Consider the following 23,989-nt stretch of genomic DNA (forward strand, 5'->3'; position numbering starts at 1 on the left):
AATCATTCCGTGCATACTTGCTCAAAGAACAACAAAACATTTGGCAGAAAAGAGCAGCAAAAGGTGATGGAGCCGACGGATCTTCTAATCTGTTTGGCCAGTTCTTCGGCGGAACTTCTCCATCCGGGTCCGATCTAGGAGATTACTAGTGTTTAGTCATCATTGCAGTGGAATAAAAATATGTCAATGTGTATTGCTTGTGAGTGTTTGTTTTAAGTTGTTGGTTTGTTTTATGATCGTCTATTTTATATGTTTTAATGTGAACTGTTTTTTATGTTTTAATGTGTATGCATGTTTAATTTATCTCAAGTTAACTAATTCGATTTGTGTTGAAAAAAAACATGTAATGTATCATTTCACAATCTTATTTAATTATTATTTTCATTTGTTTTTTTCATCAAAATAATTCAATTACAATAAATAAATAAATAATAAAAAATGAGAAAACTTGAAATAAATTAAATAATACCAAAAAATCATTAAAATTTAGTAAAAGTATTGAAATAAACATTTAAATATATGAAATTAATAAAAAAAAATTAAAGGGTGTATTTGTAATTTTGGAGAATGGCATTTTCGTAAATAATGCCATTCTCCAAAATATATGGAGATGGAGTTGAGATTCTTCATTTTTGGAGAATGACTGTTCACCACTTCAAAATAGAGTAGGCATATGGAGAGTGGTTGGAGAGTGGTTGATACTCCATTTTGGAGAAAATCTCCAAAATGGAGAATGGTTGGAGTTGCTCTAAAGAAACCCAAGTAACCCTACCCTTTGCCTTTTGTTGCCGTAAACACCACCGTTGGCGGAGGAGCTCCCGATTGAAGTTAAAATAGGGTAGAGCTCGTTCCAAGCTTCACTTTGGTATCAATATTTCCAAGAAATATTGATTGTAGCCCTTGTTTCTACCATAGTTGGTCTAGATCTTGTTCTTCAATTTTCAGGTAATTTTGCTTCGATTTTAAAGAGATCTTTTGCAGTAGTTGGTTGTAGGAGGTTCTTTATCTGATGAAGTAGCAGGTTTCCCCAAGTTTCCAAGAAATATTGAATGAATCTGTTATTCTTGGGTAATACACAGAGGAGCAGGAATCATGAAGTAGCGAATGTGTAGTGGGAATCTAAGCTCCAAAGAACACTTACAACTTACAAGTTACAACATAGTATACACATGATAAGAAAAATCCGATGTAGAGGTATTTAGTTTAGAGAATCTAAATATCCCAGTACATGTTTATTGCCAATGTATCACTTCTGCGATCTTGAAGTTTCCCGCTTAGATGAGAAAAGTGAAGCATGTGTAATCAGTACTCTTTTGAAGTTTCCCACTAGTATTTGGGATTTTCTAATTTTTAACTGAATTTGATTGTAGATCTCTGTTTAGGCTTTATGAGTATGGGGTTTTGTGGCATCACCAACAATATTTCAAACTTATTGCATTGCATTTCCTTTCAAGTTAAAATAAGCTTTTCTTTGATCAATTTATCATTTTTCCAGTAAGCACACATAATTTCTAATTGTGAAGTGGAATTAATATAACCATATTTAGCTATATAATGAACAATCTGGCTTGATGTAAGGTTAAGTAGTTTTCATAGACCTATATAAATATATACATAGTTATTATGTATCAACCATTATTAGTTTGTTATTTTTATTTTTTGCAACTTTGGTTTGCATGTTCAATGTTATTTTTTATCTGATGGTGTAGCTTTCAATGGAAGCTCAAAGAGGCAAGAAGAAAAATATGTTTTCATTTTTTAAACCAAAAGCTAGTACATCGACTAGAGATTAGCATTCTCCAACTAATGATGATATCTCAAACCATGATGAATAACACCCGGTCAAGTATCAAAGAGTTGATAGTAATGTTAGCGGTTATGTTCAACTAGATCCGGCCAAGTGTACTCCAATTTTTCAATGTCATGTCAATGAAAGAGATGCAATCAGACGAGCTTATATCTTAAGGGGGCCATATCAACCTATTATGGAGTATCCGCGAACCAAATTAGGAGAACAATATCGGCGATTTCAAAAAAGTTGGTTTGAGCAATTTCCTTGGTTGGAGTACTCTCCTAATAAAGATGCAGAATTTTGCTTCCCATGTTTCCTTTTCCAAGAAAAAGAGGCTCGTTATGCTACATTTACAGTTGATGGTTTTAGAAGTTGGAAAAGAGTTAATGATGGGAAAATATGTGCTTTATTGATGCATACAGGAAGTCCCACTTCACCACATAACAATGCCATAGAATCTATGAGTGCTTTGATGAATGTAAGTGGTCACATTGATAAAGTGATGAATGCACAAACATTGGAAGAAGTGAAGAAAAACCGTTTGAGGCTTACAACCACAATTGAAAGCATTCGTTGGCTTTGTTTGCAAGGATGTGCATTGAGAGGAAATGATGAATCTTCATATTCCAAAAATCAAGGTAATCTTATAGAAATGATAAAGCTTATGGGAAAAATGGATGTTAACATTAATAATGTTGTTTTAGAAAAAGCACCAAAAAATGCAAAGTATACATCACCGGATATTCAAAAAGAAATTTTGCATATTCTTGCTGAGAGAGTGAGAAAGAAAATACGTGAAGAGGTTGGGAGTGCAAAATTTTGTCTTTTGATTGATGAGGCTAAAGACATATCAGACAAAGAGCAGATGGCTATTGTGTTGAGATTTGTTGATCGTGAAGGGTTCATAATGGAGCGGTTCTTTGATATTGTGCATGTTTCTGACACCACTGCTGTAACACTAAAAAAAGAAATATGTAATGTGCTTGGTCGACATAATTTGCATATCAAAGATATTAGGGGTCAAGGATACGATGGAGCTAGCAATATGCGTGGCTCATGGAACGGACTGCAAGCTCGTTTTCTGAGGGATTCTCCTCAAGCATATCATGTTCATTGTTTTGCACATAGACTTCCATTAGCGTTGGTGGCTGCTACTGAAAAGGAGAGTTCTATTTGGCTATTTTTTTCAAAATTGAATTCTATTTGTAATCTTATTAAAGAATCTCCCAAACGTCACACTGATTTGCAATCTGCCCAAGCTATTGAAATTGCAACAATGGTAGCTACTGGTATTCGCGAGACAGGTATTAAACTTAATTATATGATTTCATATTAATAAAATTGAGTTCTCATTTTATTTCTTACTAATCATTTCACTTCTCTTTTGTTTGCCACGTAGGTACTGGCCTTAATCAGAATGGTACTTTGCAACGAGCTGGAAAGACGCGTTGGAGTTCTCATTTTGAGTCGATTTGCAGTATGATAGATATGTACAGCTCTGTGATTATTGTGCTTGAGCATATGATGGAGGAAGCATCTTCGAATTCTACACGAGGGGAAGCTACAGGTTTTTTGATTGCATTGAGATCATTTGATTTCATATTTATCCTATATTTAATGCATAAGATTATGGGGATCACAGATTTGCTTTGTCGAGCTTTGCAAAAGAAGTCTTTGGACATTGTAAATGCAATGGATTTTGTCTCAACTACCAAATATTTACTTCATACTTTGAGAGCAGAAGGTTATGATATTCTTCTAATAATCGTGCAATCAGTTTGTGAAAATAATGGTATTGAGATACCAGATATGAATGCTTGGTATAGATCTGCCACAGGACGTTCGATCCAGCAAAGAGATTCTATTACATTTGACCATCATTACCGTTTTGATGTATTTAATGCTGCAATTGATTTTCAAGTGGAAGAACTCAATAGCAGATTCAATGATGGGGCTGTAGAACTTGTTAGACTTAGCTCTGCTTTGGATCCTTGAGACAACTTTAAGTTGTTTAATGCTGATGATATTTACAATCTGCAGAGAAATTATATCCTAGTGATTTCAATAAACAAGAACTACATTATCTGAGAAGTCAGTTGGATCATTATAAGTTTGATATAATTCATCATGAAAGGTTTCAGAATATTTGTATTATTTCTGAATTATGTCGACGATTACTAGAAACTGAAAAGGCACGTCATTATCACTTAATTGACAGATTGATTCATCTTGTTTTAACGCTCCCAGTTTCTACTGCGACAACAGAAAGATCATTCTCAGCTATGAAACTTCTTAAAACATCTCTTCGGAATAAGATGGAAGAAGAGTTATTGGCAGATTCTATGATTGTCTACATTGAAAGAGAATTTACTGCAAGGATAGACATTGATTCAATAATTGATGAGTTTTACTCAATGAAAAACCGCAGGGCATATCTTCAGTAGTTTATATCTGGTTTGTATCACTCTGTAATATTAATAGTTAATTTTTAAATATTTGATTTATATCAGGGCTAAATTATTTTCTGGCTACGTCCCTGATGATGGTGATTTCATGACTTTCATTTTCATGTCTAAGAGAATCTCTGTCATACATCACCTTGCTCAAGCCACAACTCAAGCTATTACACACCCCTTGAAATTTAGACAGTACATTTTTGCAATGAACGTGAACGTATGTGTGTGTGTGATATGTTATTTCTAGTAACATGCACTTCAAATAGATTCATTCTCAAGAATTGCCAATCACTCGATCTACAAGTTAGTGGAAGTCTCTCATACTCTTCTCTATTAGTTGTTAACCAGCAAATTATTTGGATTTCAAAAGTTGCAAATTATGTTTCAAATGAATGCTACCAATGATGATAGGGAATGAACAAAAAGTGGGAGTTCATAGCTCATTTTCATTACGTACAATCTGATTGTTCATCCGCCATTCTTTTTCTCCATACATTTCCCTCCTTTTAGCATAGGAATAAGATGGTTAACCATTTTTGGATACCACTCTGTATAGAAACACAATGGGAACTCTTCACTATCTCAGTATCACTAGGCCCGATGTAATGTATTGTGTCAAAAAAGTATGTCAATTTATCCAAATGCCTCTTGACGGTGTTTTCAGAACTGAATCGGTCAGTTCGACCAAGAACCTGTCACGGATCCGGTCCGGACATCGCCCAAAAACTATTTTGTCGGTCAAAACTGGTCGGACTGGTATTGAACCGGTTAAAACCCGAATGGACCGATTCACAATATTTTTAAAATTTTTTGAATTTTATTTTTATTTTGTATATAATTTAGATTTTGAACTTGTTAAAAATATTATTTTAATACTATGGGAGTTTATTTAATTTTTTTAACATTGAAAAATATATATTTTTCATTATTTATATAAATTTAAAATGTTTAGAATTTAAAATATATTATTTATTACAGCTTCACTAGATTTTGTGATGTTGATTGGGATAATGACCCAGACGATCCACAATCCACTTCGGGGTTTTGCTAGTTCCTAGGTGGCTCACCTATTTCTTGGAGTTCCAAAAAGCAACCCTTAATTTATGTCACTGCTGGATCTCCAACTCTCTTTTGTGACCATCTCAGCACGATTAATCTCTGGTGTGCTATCGTTGTGGCACCAAACTTAAATTCCTATTCTCTAAATAAAATTAGTGTAATGGTGAGCAGGGTCGAATCCACAATAAACGGAGGATAATTCCTTTCGAGTAAAATGCAAATAAAAGGGGAGATTTTGGAATATGAATTTAATAAAATACTAAACTAAATTTAACATGCAAGAAGAAATAATTAATCAAGATGAATAACTAATGAAATGTAAATTAATATTACCAAGCTCGATTCAAGGATTTCTACTATTCAATTGTATCATTGTTCATCGACCAACATATTATTTATCCATGCAGTTACAAGTAATTAAACTTAGAATTATAGGAATATCCGCTAAAATTCTTGTGTCTTCCTAATTTAATTGACCAAACCCAGCCAGTCAAAACTTATCAATAATTAACTGGGCACGATAGCGTTCCATATTAATTAAAAATAGCATTTAGATTTGTGAAAACAGTTAATCCTGAAATCTAACAATCGAGATAGATGCAATTGATAAATACAGTTTCGTTGATTTATTTAGATTAAATATACTATGATAGCACAACACACCTAATCTATCTCTATTCATGTACCAATCGTTCATGACAATTACGGATCACTGAATTCATGGATAGCAGTAGAAAATTATATGTCGAATTAAATTGTCAGATTAATCAACATACAACTTTCATATAAATAAATCATAAATCAACAAATACTTGAACAAACACAAATATTAAATTAAAGCACAAAAAGTCTCACAGTGATAAAATTGAAATAGTAGAATTATCCCTTGAATCAGAAATAAAATTTAGCCTAAAGTTGTGGAGAGAGTTGGAGAAAAAATCCTTGAGCCACTTTTTTCTTGTGCTTCACGTTGAAAAGGAGAGCTTCATTTCCTCCTCTTGTCTCTTCTACTTTTTCTCTACTATGCGTGAGAGCTTTTTTTTTGTGGGAGGAATTCTTCTACTTTATTGTGAAATCTTCTGCTGCTGCCTCTCCCTTCCACTAAGATCATATCGGCAAATTTAATTGTGATATAAAATCACCTTTTTTGACTCAGATTTATCACAAGAGCAGAAAACTTTCTTCTACAATAAAATCACACAAAAATGTGTCAATTAAACACGTTGGTAGTTGTAACAATGAAAAATATGACAATAAAAATACAAACTATTATGAGCCTATCACTCCCCTTGGTGAGAACCCCATCTTACATTTTATCCGTCGACCAAGTTGTGGACATCTTTCTGAAGACTCATTCTATGGCTTCATTTCCTTGTCAGCATTTACATGCTTAGGCCTCTCACATGCTTGAGGAATGAGTTGGCTCATGGAATGTGAGGACCGGATTTTATCCACATTATAATTAAATAATTGTAAGAAAATGTTAGCATGAGATTTTATTTTGTGCATTGGAGAATATTTTATGGATATATGGAGATACTATTGGACATGCAATATGGTATGGATGTATTGTGTTTAAGCATGCAATTTTCGAATTTGAAGGAAATTATTGAGTGAATATCATGCAGATTAGAAGGATTGAGGCTTGGTTATTGCTTAAGATTTTCGAAATCCTCCTAGATTAATTGCCTAATTATTGAGGTGGATAGTTAATGATTACTTGGAAGAAAATAATCAAAGATGGCTCAAAATCCTCCCCAAGTTAGCATCATTATTTTCGAACCAATCAAGGAGAAATGAATCAAGGAATTAATCTCACAAACTTGGTAGCTGAATCTCGAAAAAGAGCAAGGAAATTGGAGGTCAAACATTGAGAGATTTGAGGCCTAATTGGGTAAGATTTGAGCACCATATTTAACACCCTTCCCTCCATCTATAAATACCCCCTCACCCTACTCATTCTCCACCCTGATTTCGAAATCCCCTAGCTGCAGAATTCTAAATTTCAGCAGCTCCCCTAAGCCAACACTCTGCCCAAATATCGTCCCAAAGTCGTCCAAGAATTTAGGCCGAAGCGCTGCCCGATTGAAGAACGAGTAGCGATCCAAATTCCGAAGCCAAGTACCTACGTTTTCGCACCAATATTTATTGTAAGTGGGCTTGTGTTAAAGTTAAAAGTTTCGAATTTTATGCATAGGTGATTTTCGGTTTTGATAAAAACACCAGCCGAGTACAATTCGTTTTCTTCTACTTCTTGCATTGTCATACGATTTTAAACGCACTGTGAGGAGTCAACCGTATATGGGTGGGAATCCCAACCATGAAGTACCCTTACGCGGTGGGGGATATAACCGCTATACGGCCTCGCCCCCTTAGAGGAGTAAAAATTAGGGACTGACGTCAGTAAACCATAGAAGGTCGATAAATTGCAGTGCTTGATATGTGTTTATGCATGGGTTACGAAAATTTTATGCAAGTCATGTGGTATTTTCGAAAAAATACATGTTGCTTTATTTTGTGCTCGACTTTCCCCTATTTACTGAGTATTCCCCAAGTACTCACCCTCCTTACAACCCTTCCCAGATAAGCCCGAAGAGGAACTCGAGGATGAGGAGTCCGAACAGTTCTGGGGATGGTGAACGCTCAAGAGATTTAGTTTAAGTTATTACTGATTAGATTTACGCTTCCGCATTAAACTCTGTCGTCTTATTTATTTTGATAATTGTAAAGGCATATGGTTATTTAATTTGAGATTATGATATTAAACTAGTTCGGTATACACTGTGCTACGAAGGGCTTGTCGTTTTAATTGTGTGATTGTAAACGACGCCGGTGTCAATCCCGAGTTTCGGGGCGTGACATTTAAGTGGTATCAGAGCCGTCAGGTTCATAGTCCGGTTGGGAAAAAAAAATCGATTTTCAAAAAAAAAAAAGCGAAAAATTTTCGGTGGAATTTTAACTCGAGGCCGATGCTATCCCCTCTGAAACGGCCCAACGATCAAGACTCCCCACCCTAATCGGGAGCTCCAGCGAAAAATCGCGAAATTCCTTCGTTTAAGCCTCCGAAACCTCGATTTTGCCGTTTTAGGAAAGTTTTGTAACTCTTATAACTTTTCGTAGGAAACTCCGAATTCGATTCCGTCAATTGTTCCGGAATCCTCTCGACATATGCTTCGAACCCATATGTCTAATTCCAAACTTTCCATTTTTGGAAAAAAACATATATTTATTTAAATTTCGAAAATTTCATATATATTGCATATTCTCACTTGTTATATATATACTGTCTATTTCGGATTCTGAGCATTTCCATTTTTTATTTCAGGAAATGGCTCCATCTACCCCCATGCGACCCCGTACTCGTGTCCAAGCTGCCCTTCGTTTAAAGGAGCTTGCTATTCACTACCAGTCACGCCAGATTCGGCGACTTAGAGCCCGATTAAGTGAAAGGAGAGGTGATGTCGAAACCTTAACCGCTGAGAAAGAAGAGCTTCAGGTCCGCCTTAATCAATCTATCTATCAAGGCGAACTAGTTAGGGGAGACAACATGGACTTGAGAGAGGCCATAGAGCACAGTCTGTATCGAGAGGGAAAGCTAAGAGAAGATATAGAGAGATACCGTAAGGAATTGGAAGAGGAGAAACAGCAGAGCGCCAAGGGTAAGAGGAGACTAGAAAATTCTTGTGAGGCCATGAACAGTCTAGCATATGTGAACCAACGCCTAGTCCAGCAAGCTGAAGCTCTAAAGGATAAAGTCAAAAAGAAGGAACAATTTCATCTGCAGTATCAGCAGCATTGGAACGATGAGATGGAAGTGGCTGAGGCGGAGATTCAAGGACTTAAGACTCAAGTGACACAACTTACCAAAGAGAACGCCCAGCTCACCCACATGGTGGAGTTACTACAAGAGGAAGAGCCGGAGGAAGAGCCGGAAGAAGAGGAGCCGATAGAGATCGATGAGCCCATAGCTGCCATAGGAGATGGAGAGATAGACTATTAGAGTCCCTTAGTTACTTTTCCTTATTACTAGGAGTTTGTTCTTCCATTGTTGCTATTTTATTTTCAGTCAGCATAACTTATCTATTCAATCTTGTCGATTTGTACAACAAATTCTTAGAAGCGTTTAACTTGTAGGAAATGGTCGGTAGACCACCGAGACAGAACCGCAACCCCCGTTATGCCAACAACAACAACACTAATGAAGAAGGCAACACACCTCCACCTCAATCCAGCCTTAATCAAGCAGATTTGATGGCTATAGCCACGATCATGGCAACGACACTTCAGGGGTTAGTGAACCCCAATGCTAATCAACAGCCCCCACCTCCACCACAGCATGGGGTCAAGTTTCATTACGAGTCTCTGCGCAAGAACAGGTGCCCAACTTTCAGTTGCGCTGCCGACCCTGAAGTTAGCCAGAGCTGGCTAAAAAGCGTGGAAACTCAGTTGAGACTGTTGGAAGTCCCGGATGCACTAAAATTGGACGTGATAGTGCCTTTCCTGGAAGACAAGGCAGCAAAATGGTGGGAAGCAGTCTCGCCAGCCATGACCGCTGCTGGACCAATCACATGGCGGATCTTCCGGGAAACATTTCTGAAACAGTACTACCCGGCAGAAGTCAGACTGCAGAAGCTAAGTGAATTCGAGAATTTCAGTCAGGCTCCAGACATGTCAGTGGTGGAATATACCTCTCAATTCAATGCCCTCGGGTCTTATGCTCCAGCAATCATGGCAGACAAAGTTCTGAAATTGCACCGCTTTAAGAAGGGGTTGAACAGCAGGATCCAATCAGCTCTAGCGGTATACCAACCTGCCAACTTTTCCGATTTGATGGGTGCGGCTATCCGAGCCGAAGCTGATATTCGTCGGAGAGAAGGGGAAAACAGGAACAAGCGACCCCCTGTCAACCAGCCTTCTCAGGGCAGACCAATGTTCAAGAGGCCCAATCAGTCGGGTGGACCTCCCTCAGGGAAATTCCCCTCCGATAACTACCAAGGACTCAAGCCATGCTCAACATGTGGCTTCAAGCACTCTGGGGAATGCCGAAGGGCAAGCGGTGTGTGTTTTGGATGTGGGAAAGCGGGGCACCGAATTGCAGAGTGTCCTACCGCTGCCAACCGACCAGCAGGGCCACACAGATGAACTGGGCCAAATACTGGAGCAGGTCCCAGTAAACCAAAGGAGGACAAACCCAATGCTAGGATCTTTGCCATGACTCAGGAAGAGGCTGATGACGCAACTGAAGTAGTGTCAGGTACCATTCTAATTCAATCAGTACCTGCCTATGCATTATTTGACTGCGGTGCTACGCATTCCTTTATGTCTAAGAGATTTGCTAAGAAGTTAGGACGTAGGCCTGATAAGCTAACTGAACCTTTCCGAATAGCCACACCTACAAGTAGAGTCATTGAAACTGATGAGATTTACAGAGAGTGTGAAATCAGTATCAATAATCAGACTTTTAGCGCCGACTTGATACAGTTGATCATGGTCGATTTCGACATCATCTTAGGGATGGATTGGTTAGCGAGAAACAGTGCAGTAGTAGATTGTAAGGGAAAGGAAGTCAAACTCCGAACCCCAAATCAGGAAGAAGTCGTGTTTCACGGTAAATCCAGGGGACGTAAATCACTATTGTCCGCATCTCAGGCTTGGAAGGCCATGAAATCCGGAGAAGATATCTACCTAGCAATGGTCAGTGAGGTAACAGAAGAGGTCGCGCTGAAACTGGAAGACATCCCGATAGTGAGAGAGTTCCCCGATGTTTTTCCAGAAGAACTCTCAGGGACGGTCCCGGACCGCGAAGTGGAGTTCGAGATCAACCTGGTTCCCGGTGCGGCACCAATCTCTAAAGCACCTTACAGAATGGCACCAGCTGAGCTTAAGGAGCTAAAGGAACAGCTCCAAGAATTGCTAGACAAGAGGCAAATTCGACCGAGTGTATCCCCATGGGGAGCTCCGGTACTCTTCGTCAAGAAGAAAGACGGGAGTATGAGATTGTGCATCGACTACAGAGAATTGAACAAGATCACGATCAAGAACAGGTACCCTCTACCCCGGATAGACGATCTGTTTGATCAGCTTAAGGGAGCGGCCGTCTTTTCTAAACTGGATCTGAGGACAGGTTATCACCAATTAAAGGTCAGGGCTGAAGACATTCCCAAGACAGCCTTTCGAACCAGATACGGGCATTATGAATTCACAGTGATACCTTTTGGTCTGACCAACGCTCCAGCAGCATTCATGGACCTTATGAACAGAGTGTTCAAGCCATTCCTGGATCAGTTCATAGTGGTATTCATCGATGATATTCTCGTCTATTCTCCTGACGAGGCGAGCCACGAAGAGCACCTTCACCTTGCTCTGCAAATCTTAAGAGAGAATAAGCTCTATGCTAAGTTTAGCAAGTGTGAATTCTGGCTGAGAAGTGTGTCATTTCTAGGACACGTGATCTCGAGAACAGGAGTGTCAGTGGATCCAAGGAAAGTAGAGGCGATTACAGAGTGGCCGAGACCGAAGAACGCCACCGATATCAGAAGCTTTCTTGGATTGGCAGGATATTACCGAAAATTCGTCGAAGGGTTATCCTCGATAGCCGTGCCACTGACGAAGCTCACACAGAAAAATTCAAAGTTTACCTGGAGTGAGGATTGCGAGAAAAGTTTCCAGACGCTGAAGGAGAAACTCGCATCCACACCAGTGCTGATCTTGCCAGCAGAGAATAAAGATTTCACTATTTACAGTGACGCCTCTAAGGACGGTCTAGGATGCGTACTCATGCAAGAAGGAAGAGTGATCGCATATGCATCAAGACAGTTGAAACCGCACGAGCAGAATTATCCTACTCATGACCTGGAACTAGCAGCGGTTGTCTTCGCCTTAAAGATTTGGAGGCACTACCTCTATGGTGCTAAATGTGAAATCTTCACAGACCATCAGAGCCTCAAGTACTTGTTCACCCAGAAGGAACTTAACATGAGGCAGAGGCGATGGATCGAACTTCTGAAGGACTATGACTTGACCATAAGCTACCATCCGGGTAAAGCAAACAGAGTGGCTGATGCGCTAAGTCGGAAAGGCCCAGGCAAGGTAACTCTAGCTTCCCTCTCGGCACAGCCATGTCTGCAGGAGACCGTCAAGTTAAACCAAGATCGAGATCCGATACTGATAAAACTTAAGGATCAAGTCAGAGAAGGGAAATCTCAGGATCATCAGATTGATGACAAGGGAATTTTGTGGATGAAAGGGAGACTGTGTGTGCCCGACAGTGATAACCTCCGCCAAGAGATAATGGCAGAGGCGCACAAGTCAAAATTCTCAGTCCATCCAGGCAGCACGAAAATGTACAGGGACCTCAAGAATAGTTTCTGGTGGAATGGCCTGAAGAGAGATGTGGCTGTATTCGTATCCAGATGTCAGGTGTGTCAACAAGTCAAAGCCGAGCACCAGCGACCTGGAGGATTACTGCAACCTCTGGAAATTCCCGAGTGGAAATGGGAACATATTTCAATGGACTTTGTGTTAGGATTGCCAAAGTCTTGGCAAAGCCACGACGGTATATGGGTGATCTTGGACAGACTCACAAAGACTGCACACTTCCTACCTGTCCGCATGAATTACAATCTCGATAAGTTGGCTTCACTATACATGGACAACATTGTCAGACTTCATGGAGTGCCAGTGAGCATCTTATCTGATAGAGATCCGAGGTTCGTCTCGCGCTTTTGGAGGAGCTTTCAGGAGGCCATGGGGATGAAAGTGACCCTAAGTACGGCCTATCATCCTCAAACCGATGGGCAAACCGAGAGGACCATACAGACCCTAGAAGATATGCTGCGAGCGTGCGCTCTTGAATTCAGTAGCAACTGGAGCACTCATCTGCCCTTAATTGAGTTTTCTTATAACAACAGCTATCACAGCAGCATCGGAATGGCTCCGTATGAAGCCCTTTATGGAAGGAAATGTCGGTCACCACTTTACTGGGATGAAGTGGGAGAAAAGGCCATAGTGGGACCCGAGCTAGTACAGATGACAGTGGACAAGGTTAAAATTGTCCGAGAAAAGCTCAAGGCAGCTCAAGACCGACAGAAAAGCTGGGCAGATCTTAAGAGAAGGCCGGTAGAGTTCAACGTGGGCGAGAAAGCTTATGTGAAAGTCTCGCCTATGAGAGGAGTTGTCCGATTCAGTAAGGCCGGGAAATTGAACCCTCGATATGTTGGACCATTCGAAATCTTGGAGAGAGTGGGCACGTTAGCATGCAGGCTGGCGCTCCCACCAAGCATGTCCAGAATCCACAACGTATTCCACGTGTCCCAGCTGAGAAGGTACATTCCAGACCCGAGTCACGTGTTAGAGGTAGAACCCCTCATAATGGAAGGAAACTTGGGAGATGAACTGAAGTACGAAGAAGTTCCTATCAGAATCGTGGACACCAAAGAACAAGTCCTTAGACGGCGTATCATTCCCTACGTCAAAGTGCAGTGGTCCAACCATACAGAGAGAGAAGCAACTTGGGAAGTTGAAGAGAAGATGCGAAAGGAATATCCTTATCTGTTTGGAGACCAAGCCAACTCAAGTTTCGAGGACGAAACTTCTCATAAGGAGGGAGGGATGTGAGGACCGGATTTTATCCACATTATAATTAAATAATTGTAAGAAAATGTTAGCATGAGATTTTATTTTGTGCATTGGAGAATATTTTATGGGATATATGGAGATACTATTGGACATGCAATATGGTATGGATGTATTGTGTTCAAGCATGCAATTTTCGAATTTGAAGGAAATTATTGAGTGAATATCATGCAGATTAGAAGGATTGAGGCTTGGTTATTGCTTAAGATTTTCGAAATCCTCCTAGATTAATTGCCTAATTATTGAGGTGGATAGATACATGATTACTTGGAAGAAAATAATCAAAGATGGCTCAAAATCCTCCCCAAGTTAGCATCATTATTTTCGAACCAATCAAGGAGAAATGAATCAAGGAATTAATCTCACAAACTTGGTAGTTGAATCTCGAAAAAGAGCAAGGAAATTGGAGGTCAAACATTGAGAGATTTGAGGCCTAATTGGGTAAGATTTTAGCACCATATTTAACACCCTTCCCTCCACCTATAAATACCCCCTCACCCTACTCATTCTCCACCCTAATTTCGAAATCCCCTAGCTGCAGAATTCTAAATTTCAGCAGCTCCCCTAAGCCAACACTCTGCCCAAATATCGTCCCAAAGTCGTCCAAGAATTTAGGCCGAAGCGCTGCCCGATTGAAGAACGAGTAGCGATCCAAATTCCGAAGCCAAGTACCTACGTTTTCGCACCAATATTTATTGTAAGTGGGCTTGTGTTAAAGTTAAAAGTTTCGAATTTTATGCATAGGTGATTTTCGGTTTTGATAAAAACACCAGCCGAGTACAATTCGTTTTCTTCTACTTCTTGTATTGTCATACGATTTTAAACGCACTGTGAGGAGTCAACCGTATATGGGTGGGAATCCCAACCATGACGTACCCTTACGCGGTGGGGGATATAACCGCTATACGGCCTCGCTCCCTTAGAGGAGTAAAAATTAGGGACTGACGTCAGTAAACCATAGAAGGTCGATCAATTGCAGTGCTTGATATGTGTTTATGCATGGGTTATGAAAATTTTATGCAAGTCATGTGGTATTTTCGAAAAAATACATGTTGCTTTATTTTGTGCTCGATTTTCCCCCTATTTACTGAGTATTCCCCAAGTACTCACCCCCCCTTACAACCCTTCCCAGATAAGCCCGAAGAGGAACTCGAGGATGAGGAGTCCGAACAGTTCTGGGGATGGTGAACGCTCAAGAGATTTAGTTTAAGTCATTACTGATTAGATTTACGCTTCCGCATTAAACTCTGTCGTCTTATTTATTTTGATAATTGTAAAGACATATGGTTATTTAATTTGAGATTATGATATTAAACTGGTTCGGTATACACTGTGCTACGAAGGGCTTGTCGTTTTAATTGTCTGATTGTAAACGACGCCGGTGTCAATCCCGAGTTTCGGGGCGTGACATGGAAGCTTATAGATTTTCATTTAGTTGTAATAATATAACAAGATTAGATTCTTTATGTTATCCTTTGTTTTTTTATTTATCGAGTGTTTGTATCTAAACGGGGCCACAATAATTACATTGAATACATATAAAGTTTATCCAAATACTTGATTTCTTCATATCTCTAACTTGAACATTGGACTGAATCAGAGTTAAACTTAGTGGCTTGTTTTGATGGTGATGAGGACTTATTGAAAGGGGGAAAATTAAGGAGATATCTACTTTTGTGAAAAATTACATATAATGGTCCATATGATTTTTAAAGGCGTATGTTACAGTTAGACATAGATGAACAAGAGTAGTTCTCTTTGTTGGGAATAGTGCCCTAAAAGCATTGTAATTAGACTATGTTTTTATATTATTAATAAAAATGACATTTATCATTGAACATATTTACATGAAATTTATGGTCTTAAATATCATAGAAAAATCCCTAGTTTATTAGATGTAACCATGATTTTAGTATATATAAAAGTTATACATACATGAAGATTAAAATTATGGATAATAAACTTAAATTAAGTCAGTGATGAAATAAATTAAATTATGGGATCTTTAATTAAAGAATCACCAATGCAGCCCATGAACATTACGAATGTGATCGTCTTATCCGGACTGTCGATATAGAGACATCTAGATGAGGGCATTTATATATAATGAGATTATGTAGGACTTGGACCGATTTAATTAGACATTTCATAATAAATTCCGTTGTTACTATGAAATTTAAATTAAATCATAAAGATGATCATATATGAATTAAATCTGAATCTTGATGTGATTATAGACTCATGTTCATTTCAATGTGATTCTTGATTTACTTGTTTAAAGTTTGCAATTATGCATTCTCAATACTTGCATTTTAGATTTACATTTGAAATTAATGGCTAAAAATATGAATTCACTTACATAGAATCCATTCTTTTTTGCGAGATACAGAAAGATAATTCTCTCATTTGTTAATTCTAGAACTGATTGTGGGCCCAATTAATTTATAATTGAATTATAAATTGAACCACTCACTAGTGAATTAATGGTAAATGAGGATATGAAGTAATTATAAAGGTAAACGGAAAATTTTTAGCTTCAATTATGAATTATCTATGGAGGATTAATTCATATGTAATGATTATATCGATGGACTACTCGTTTTGTAGAGTAAATATTTTATAATGAAGAAGAGTGCAATTTCATATTTTTACAGAGTAATTATTGAATTAATAAGTTGGGTAAATTATTTAAATAGTTTAATTATTTATCTAATTTATTGGAGATTCTAATTATGAGTCCATGGTCCCCAGTACGCTTTTCAAATTAATGACGGATAAGAAATGCAATTTAGAAATCACATGAGCTAATGAAAATTTGTTTCCATATCATCAAAGGCTTAGATATAAATATAATTAATTATGAGTTATTAATTATATTTAAATTATAATTATGAGATAATTATAAATTTAGTTATCGCGATAATATCATAAATGGACATACACGTTATTCAAATACGAGAGGCAATTGATTTTTTTTTTTTTTAAAAATAGTCAAAATTGATCAACTTGTATAGTATTATTATTTAAAAATTAAATTTAAACGTGGGAAAATTGTTTTTATTGTTTTAAAAATCAAAGCAATCAATTGGTCTTATAAATGATTGAAACTTACGTAGAAAAATGGTTTCCTATAACAATCAATATGCTACTGTTGAATCTCAATTATTTATATAGAACAATACATGCAATTCAAGGGATAAGAAAAATTTAAGAAAAGCCATCTTGAGAAAATATTTTCATTTGATGAAAATATATTCGAGCATAATATATTCAGAATAAAAATATGATTTCTAAGTTTGTATATTTCTGAGTGCCCACGCACTACAGTATCGATAGAAAAGATTGTACTGGAAGGCTGTGGTTTCTAAAGATCTCGGATTCACAAAAAGAAAGAAAACTACAAGAGGTTAGTTTTTCTAGAAAATAATTTTATTTAAATTCATCATTAATTTATATTCATATGTTCGATTATAATTTATGAAATTATGTAATCGCTTCCTCTGTATTTTGATTTGATCAAAAATAATTTTTATAGCCGGAATCGTTCCGAAGACTATAAATTTCCAACACTCTTGTGAGATAGTTTCACAGATTTTTATTCGTGAGATAGTTTGACCCGATCTATAATTATCATGAAAAATAATTTTTAGGATAAAAAAAATGATATCTTTCATGAACTAGGTCGGAATAGAGATGCATCTTACAAAATTGACTCATGAGACAAAAAAATTAATTGTAGGACCGAGTGCTTACCGCTTTACCAAAAGCTATAGCTAGTGGTAATGGTGCAACTCAAATCTTTTAAACAGCACAGCAGCACAAACACCATGGTTCGATCGCTCTACCAAGCAAGGACAATTATTGTACCCAACAATCTCCCTCTCAATAATTGCACTCCTTGCAATCAATGGGAATCGAACCCATGACCTTGGCTCTGATACCAATTGTAGGACCGAGTGCTTACCGCTTTACAAAAAGCTATAGCTAGTGGTAATGGTGCAACTCAAATCTTTTAAACAGCACAGCAGCACAAGCACCATGGTTCGATCGCTCTACCAAGCAAGGACAATTATTGTACCCAACATTAATTATAGAAGTTAAGAAAATATGAGTATTACTTGAGAACCACGTTATTAGAATGACTGTACTTTTACTTAAAACATAATATAAATTATTTTTATAAACAATACTTTTAGGTAATGAATTTTAAATTAAAATTTTGCTTGGAGCTCAAATGCTACATATTTTACATGTCCAAAATAAATAAAACAAGTCTCTTAGTTAATTAATACTGTTAGAAATATAAAATAATTTGAACGGTTGAACTTAAAACTTTTAAAATACGAACGTTATTTCTGTATAATATAAAATATTATTATTTTTTAAATAATTTTTCTATCTGATTTTGTTTTATTGTTTTTATTTGTTATATATATGTTCTCGTAAAAATAAAAATAATATAAAAACTTGTTTTTGGAAGAAATTTTTTTTTTAATAGAAGATCAAAACTGGTTTTCTATACCATATACCACGTGACATCTCGGACGATCCGACTACGTGATAACAATTAAATTTTATAAAAATACCATATCACACTAAAAACAAAATATCTTTCATTTGATTAAAATAAAATACAAAAACGTTAACTTGTGTGAGGGAAAAAAAACTTGATCGATCAGAACATATAAGATTTTACAGAGCAATGCCACAAGCGAATGAGTCTCATGTGAGAACGTCTCACGGATCTTAATCAATAAGACGGGTCAACCCTACCGATATTCACAATAAAAAGTAATACTTTTAGCATAAAAAATAATATTTTTTCATGTATAATCTAAATAATAAACCCGTCTCACAAATACGACCCGGAGACTGTCTCGCACAAATTTTTACCATTTGGATATTAGAAAATCAAAATACGCTCTGCCAAATGATATAAGAAAATCAACACCTGGAGCCACAACATAATTATAATCAATATCATGTGCCAAGTAACGTGATCACACACACTGAAACTGTAACAACCAATCTGGAAGTCAAGAGTTGCAATATAATATTACAGTCAAACAAGGAATCACATGATGCCACTTGCTCCGGGTTGGTTGAGGAAAGGATAAACAAGAATCAAAGATCAAAGATTATATAAATCTCATTACTACACCTTAATCACATTCAAATCTAACAAGGAAAAGTCTGAAGTTCATCTCTTTATACCAAATTATGAAGCCTTGCCAAAGAATGTTGGTGATTTGGGCTCTGGCATTGGTGCTGGTTCAGCAATCCTGCGAACACCAGGCACAAGCAACTAGGATCCTCTTGGAAAAATCACAAGTACCCTCTTCGGAAAGTGCGGATCGATCTTCACAGGATCTTGAAGATTTGCATGTGAACGAAAAGAATCCATATAAGGTGCTAAATTCAAGCTACCGAATCATACCTCCAAGCGGATCGAATCCAACACAGAACAAGTAATTTTGAATTCCCAAAAGTTTCAGACATTTTTCATACAAAGAAGTTTTGCTCAATATCACGGTTTCTTGTACCAGGTGCAATCCTCCATGAGATTACTAAAGGAAAGATCAAGTAGCAATGGAGACTACCCGCTGGACTAGTCTTTCATGCGATACTGATATAGTGTTCGCCACTTCATCCTTTTGGATCATAGTTTACACCTTTTGGTAGGATAGGATCACTTTGTGCAACTTATGATGTATCCAATTTTGCTGTGATCACATTTGTAGTTCCTAGCTTAGACACGTGAATACAACAGATTTGATCATATCCGGAAACTGTGTCACCTCTCTGATTCTTGTTGGCCCAGTTTATAGTTAAAGAATTGCAAAAATAACAGCAGACAAAAGGGAAATGAACAAAAAAGCTTATTGCTCAACAATTTCAAAATCCATCCCATGAGTGATTTCTTCTCATTCTTACCAGTAGATGATTTCTCCGTGCCAAGAAATTCTCCAACACTGCATTTTCAATAAAGCTACTAACCATTTCTACTTTTAATCTTTTTGGATTTTCTTCTGAAAGAATCATCATCGATTCCGTCTTTGGGAAACCCATTGCTTTCTGCCACCCGCTTGTTGAATGACCTTTTATGTTTAGTGGAACCCTGGTGAGCCAAAAATGGGGGACCTGAAGAGGAAAAAAAAAACTATCGATCTCGTTTCTCATGCCCTTTAATGTCTCGGGTTGTGACTTGTGACTTGTATCAGCCAGAAAGTCAGAGCTTCGGGATGACTGTCTCCCCTTTGGTCCAAATGCTGCCTGGAAATCCTTGTAAGTAGATACTTTAGAAGCTTGACTCGATCTCCATTGTTCCGGGCACCTCGCGAATCTAATAGTGATCAATAAAGGGTATTATATATCAGTTAACAGATTAAAGTACATATACAAAACTCGCTATGGAATTCCTTACCATGTCATGAGATTTGGATTTCAAAATCCTATTTTTACTATTTTGACAAGGTGATTAAAAAAAAAATTCAGATTTGTTCAGAAAAACAAGAAAAATTCCAGGAGTGCAATTCATCAATTACCAAAAACACAAAAAATCATATAATCGGTGAGTTATGATGTTACTTGGGACAATTCGAAAAAAGAAATAAAATTATTCAGTACAGTAGAGAAACCTATGATCATCGCACACAATTTCTCCCCATGTTGGCAACTTGAAATCATTTCCCACCATCTCAGGCACCTTACTCACACAAAATCTCCTAAATATCTGAAAATTAAGAAGTAAGGGCCCTGTCTAGTCTTGGATAGCTCTGTTTCGACCAGTAGAAGTTCTAATACAATTGTTTCTCTCAGAAATATATTGCTAGCAGTGAAGCATTTATCAATTATATATGAACCAGAGGATGAACAGAAAGCTCTCCAAAATGTCCTCGAAGCCTTCGAGTTTTGGTGCAGTCCATTAAAAGAACATTAGTAGATATTTTTGAATTTTAAGTCTGTGAAAAGATTAACATGTAAAGAAACTTATATAGCAATGTCTAACGTTGTGATCTGTAAATTAATAGCAAGTGTGCTGTCAAATTCATATAACGAACATCAAAGGTTGCACGGCTATCCTCTAACCATGAACCATATTCCTAATTAAATCCAAAAAGTAGACTGGGCTGGAGCCCACCCCAGCCTTTGGGGTGGCTCCGTCCCTGGATGTGATGCCAACAATAAAAACATTTATGTATTCCTACATGCAGAAAACAATGTGTCTGAAAATACACACATGCAAAAAATAATGAACCAGATTTGTCAAAAATAAAGTATCTTACTAACAAATAAAAAAATAATGCAAAATCGAAAAACAATATAAAAAAATATCGGGCACATTTATGCTGCTATCCAAAAAACTCTTCTCATAAATATTGCATCAATGTGTGGATTTTTCTCTTGAAAAGTCAAGTCCCATTGAATAAGAAGTTGAGGGACATTTTGTAAAGTTATGGATATCAAGGCTACACTATTATTGGGTAAACAGGAAAAGCAAAGGTCACATACACTTGGGAATTTGAAAATTGACAGCAAAATCAAAGAATCTAGAACTTGCATTTTGACGCCATTTGGCCAATTCCAGTTGGCTTTATCATTATAAGGATATCCACAATAAGAAAAATATTTCCTTCGAATATTTGTGGACCCCATAATCCACACCATCAATCAAATATTTCTCTACTCAAATATCTCATATTTCACAATCAAATATCCCACCAACCAAATATTTATGAGTCCCACTATCACTTTAATTAATATTTTATTTTCATTTAAATAAAATCATTTAACAACTTTAATTACTTTCATCTATTATTTAGTATTATATTTTTATTGAATAAATAAATATTAATAAAATTTAAAATTTATAACGTACTATACAAAACTAATTTACCACAAAACAATATTTATAATATTAATAATAAAAAATCACAAACCATAAAAAACCATTTATAATAATAATATTGAAAATTAGTAATTCACGAAGATAATAAAAAGAAGACATGAAAACAAAAATTACAAACCACACATATAGTCAAATACACCAGTCGTTCACTAATCATGACGACATGTCTCCCAAATGTGTTCAACCAAATCGTGACGAAGTTGATGATACATATGACTATCACGTAACTCTGTATTTCTTCGAAGGTATTCGCCAAATTCTGTGGTTGAACCCTGATTGGCTATGAAATTATCTTGTTCTTCAAAATCCCACATTGATATTGCATGACCCTCGTCCTCAACAATCATTTTGTGTAAGATAATGCATGTATAGATGATTTCTTTGCATTTATCCATAAACCAATGTCTCCCTGGGCCTCTTATAATTGCCCAACGAGCTTGGAGAACCCCAAATGCCCGTTCAACATCTTTTCTTGCTGCCTCTTGTCTTTCTTTGAATTTCATTCTTTTGAGATCCTGTGGGCATGAGAAACTCTTCACGAAAGTGGCCCATTCCGGGTATATACCATCTGTTAAGTAGTATCCTTTAGTATATTGTGTACCATTCACAAGAAAATCAAATCTGGTGCATTTCCTTTCAAGACGTCATTAAAATGAGGTGACTCGTTAAGGACATTGATGTCATCACGAGACCCAGCCGCTTCAAAAAAGTGTGCCATATCCACAAGTCGGCTAATGCAACTGCCTCAAGCACAATTTTTGGGTAGCCATGATCGCCTCGAGTCTACTGGGCTCTCCACGCGACCGGACAATTTTTCCAAGCCCAATGCATGCAATCAAGGCTTCCTAACATGCCAGGAAAACCATGTCTTTGCTCATGCATTTCAAGCAAACGAGCGATGTCAGTTGCATTGGGTTTTCTTAAGTACACACGCCCATATATTTGCATAACACATTGACAAAATTTGGATAAGCACTCAAGTGCAGTTGTTTCACCCATTCTCAGATACTCGTCCAATTGGTGGGCTGGGCCTCCATAAGCTAGTTGGCGGATATCTGTTGTGCATTTCTTAAGTGGAGATAAGCCTTTTCTTCTCGCAGCATCTTCTCTCCATTTAAAATATCCATCTTGATGATTTTGCAAATCACTGACTATGCGCAAAAACAGCTCCTTTCTCATTCGGAATCTACGTCGAACATGTCATCGGTATAAACCGGATCAGTAGAGAAATAATCATTAACAAGTTGAATGTGACCAGCTACACGCTCTCTGTTCATTGATCGTCTTCTTTGTGCATTTCCATAAGAAGCTTGAATTAATTCAGCCGCTCTATGTTGATTATGCACCATCGTCGTGAATAATTCTTCACCAGGATCAGATGTTGTATCTTCTGGAATGTATTCTCTGTTATTTTGAGTAGGATCTTGAGACATTTTTGGAACAAACGAATAGTTGAGTGTAAGAGAGAATGAAGACTGGATGTATTGTGAAGAATAATTAATGATTCATTTTCTACTTATATACATTTTCGTAACGGCTATTTTGTAACGGCTAGTTCATACTTTTATCCACACACATATTATATATATATATGTAATGTACGTATATGTCTAATATATATTATAGATTATTGTCACAAATTAATACATAATTTAAAAATATAAATTTCAAACCACATTACATGTTCAATCTTTTTAAAAACATAAATTGTAAACCACACACAAAATAAAATCACACTAAAATACATAATTTTAAAACCTAAATTGCAAACCCCACACATAATAAAAACATGACATCAAATACAAATTACAAACCACATTACATGTTCAATCTTCTTTTGAGCTGCTCACATATCGCTAGATGGTTATGAAGTTGTTCATTGTCATACCTCGTATGTCCATTACGAGTATTTTATGAGCTTGAATGAGTTGATCCACTTTCTTGTTGTTATTATATTCTTCCATCTTTGTTACTGATTGTTGCATAGCCTCGGTAATTTGATCAACATGGGTCAGTCTTTCTTTGCCTTTCTTTTTTGCGGCCTTATGTCCCATAGGACGAGATCAGCCTTCATTGTACTCTGTAACTTGGTGTAGCATTAGACGAGTCAGTATGTGCACCTGACGATTCAGATGTCCT

The 23,989-nt window shown here is 37.0% G+C and overlaps 3 protein-coding genes across 3 annotated transcripts; all 3 read left to right on the forward strand.

Moving 5' to 3' along the window:
* The first annotated feature begins 804 nt into the window (after nucleotides 1-804).
* Nucleotides 805-4,251, forward strand: LOC140810064 (uncharacterized). The gene is made up of 3 exons (XM_073167873.1): nucleotides 805-945; nucleotides 1,710-3,096; nucleotides 3,192-4,251. The coding sequence occupies exons 2-3, from the start codon at nucleotides 1,986-1,988 to the stop codon at nucleotides 3,785-3,787; spliced, it is 1,707 nt and encodes a 568-aa protein (XP_073023974.1). The 5' UTR covers nucleotides 805-945; nucleotides 1,710-1,985; the 3' UTR covers nucleotides 3,788-4,251.
* Nucleotides 4,252-9,444: 5,193 nt separating this feature from the next.
* LOC140810405 (uncharacterized) lies at nucleotides 9,445-12,874 on the forward strand. Its single transcript, XM_073168270.1, has 4 exons — nucleotides 9,445-10,363; nucleotides 10,472-11,231; nucleotides 11,352-12,726; nucleotides 12,833-12,874. The coding sequence occupies exons 1-4, from the start codon at nucleotides 9,445-9,447 to the stop codon at nucleotides 12,872-12,874; spliced, it is 3,096 nt and encodes a 1,031-aa protein (XP_073024371.1).
* Nucleotides 12,875-13,335: 461 nt separating this feature from the next.
* LOC140810406 (uncharacterized) lies at nucleotides 13,336-14,167 on the forward strand. The gene is made up of 2 exons (XM_073168271.1): nucleotides 13,336-13,859; nucleotides 14,116-14,167. Exons 1-2 carry the CDS (start codon nucleotides 13,336-13,338, stop codon nucleotides 14,165-14,167), a joined length of 576 nt encoding a protein of 191 aa, XP_073024372.1.
* Nucleotides 14,168-23,989: the final 9,822 nt, after the last annotated feature.

Source organism: Primulina eburnea, chromosome 13 (assembly GCF_022965805.1).
Source record: "Primulina eburnea isolate SZY01 chromosome 13, ASM2296580v1, whole genome shotgun sequence".
NCBI classification, from domain to species: domain Eukaryota; kingdom Viridiplantae; phylum Streptophyta; class Magnoliopsida; order Lamiales; family Gesneriaceae; genus Primulina; species Primulina eburnea.

What these genes read in the sequence shown, in the direction of transcription:
- LOC140810064 (XM_073167873.1), top strand. Translation starts at nt 1,986, where the DNA reads ATGGAGTATCCGCGAACCAAATTAGGAGAACAATATCGGCGATTTCAA. An exon ending in TACTGGTATTCGCGAGACAG is followed by an intron (nt 3,097 to 3,191) that starts GTATTAAACTTA and finishes TTTGCCACGTAG; the next exon opens with GTACTGGCCTTAATCAGAAT.
- LOC140810405 (XM_073168270.1), top strand. Translation starts at nt 9,445, where the DNA reads ATGGTCGGTAGACCACCGAGACAGAACCGCAACCCCCGTTATGCCAAC. An exon ending in GGAATGCCGAAGGGCAAGCG is followed by an intron (nt 10,364 to 10,471) that starts GTGTGTGTTTTG and finishes ATACTGGAGCAG; the next exon opens with GTCCCAGTAAACCAAAGGAG. An exon ending in TATTCGTATCCAGATGTCAG is followed by an intron (nt 12,727 to 12,832) that starts GTGTGTCAACAA and finishes ACTTTGTGTTAG; the next exon opens with GATTGCCAAAGTCTTGGCAA.
- LOC140810406 (XM_073168271.1), top strand. Translation starts at nt 13,336, where the DNA reads ATGACAGTGGACAAGGTTAAAATTGTCCGAGAAAAGCTCAAGGCAGCT. An exon ending in CGAAAGGAATATCCTTATCT is followed by an intron (nt 13,860 to 14,115) that starts GTTTGGAGACCA and finishes AATATCATGCAG; the next exon opens with ATTAGAAGGATTGAGGCTTG.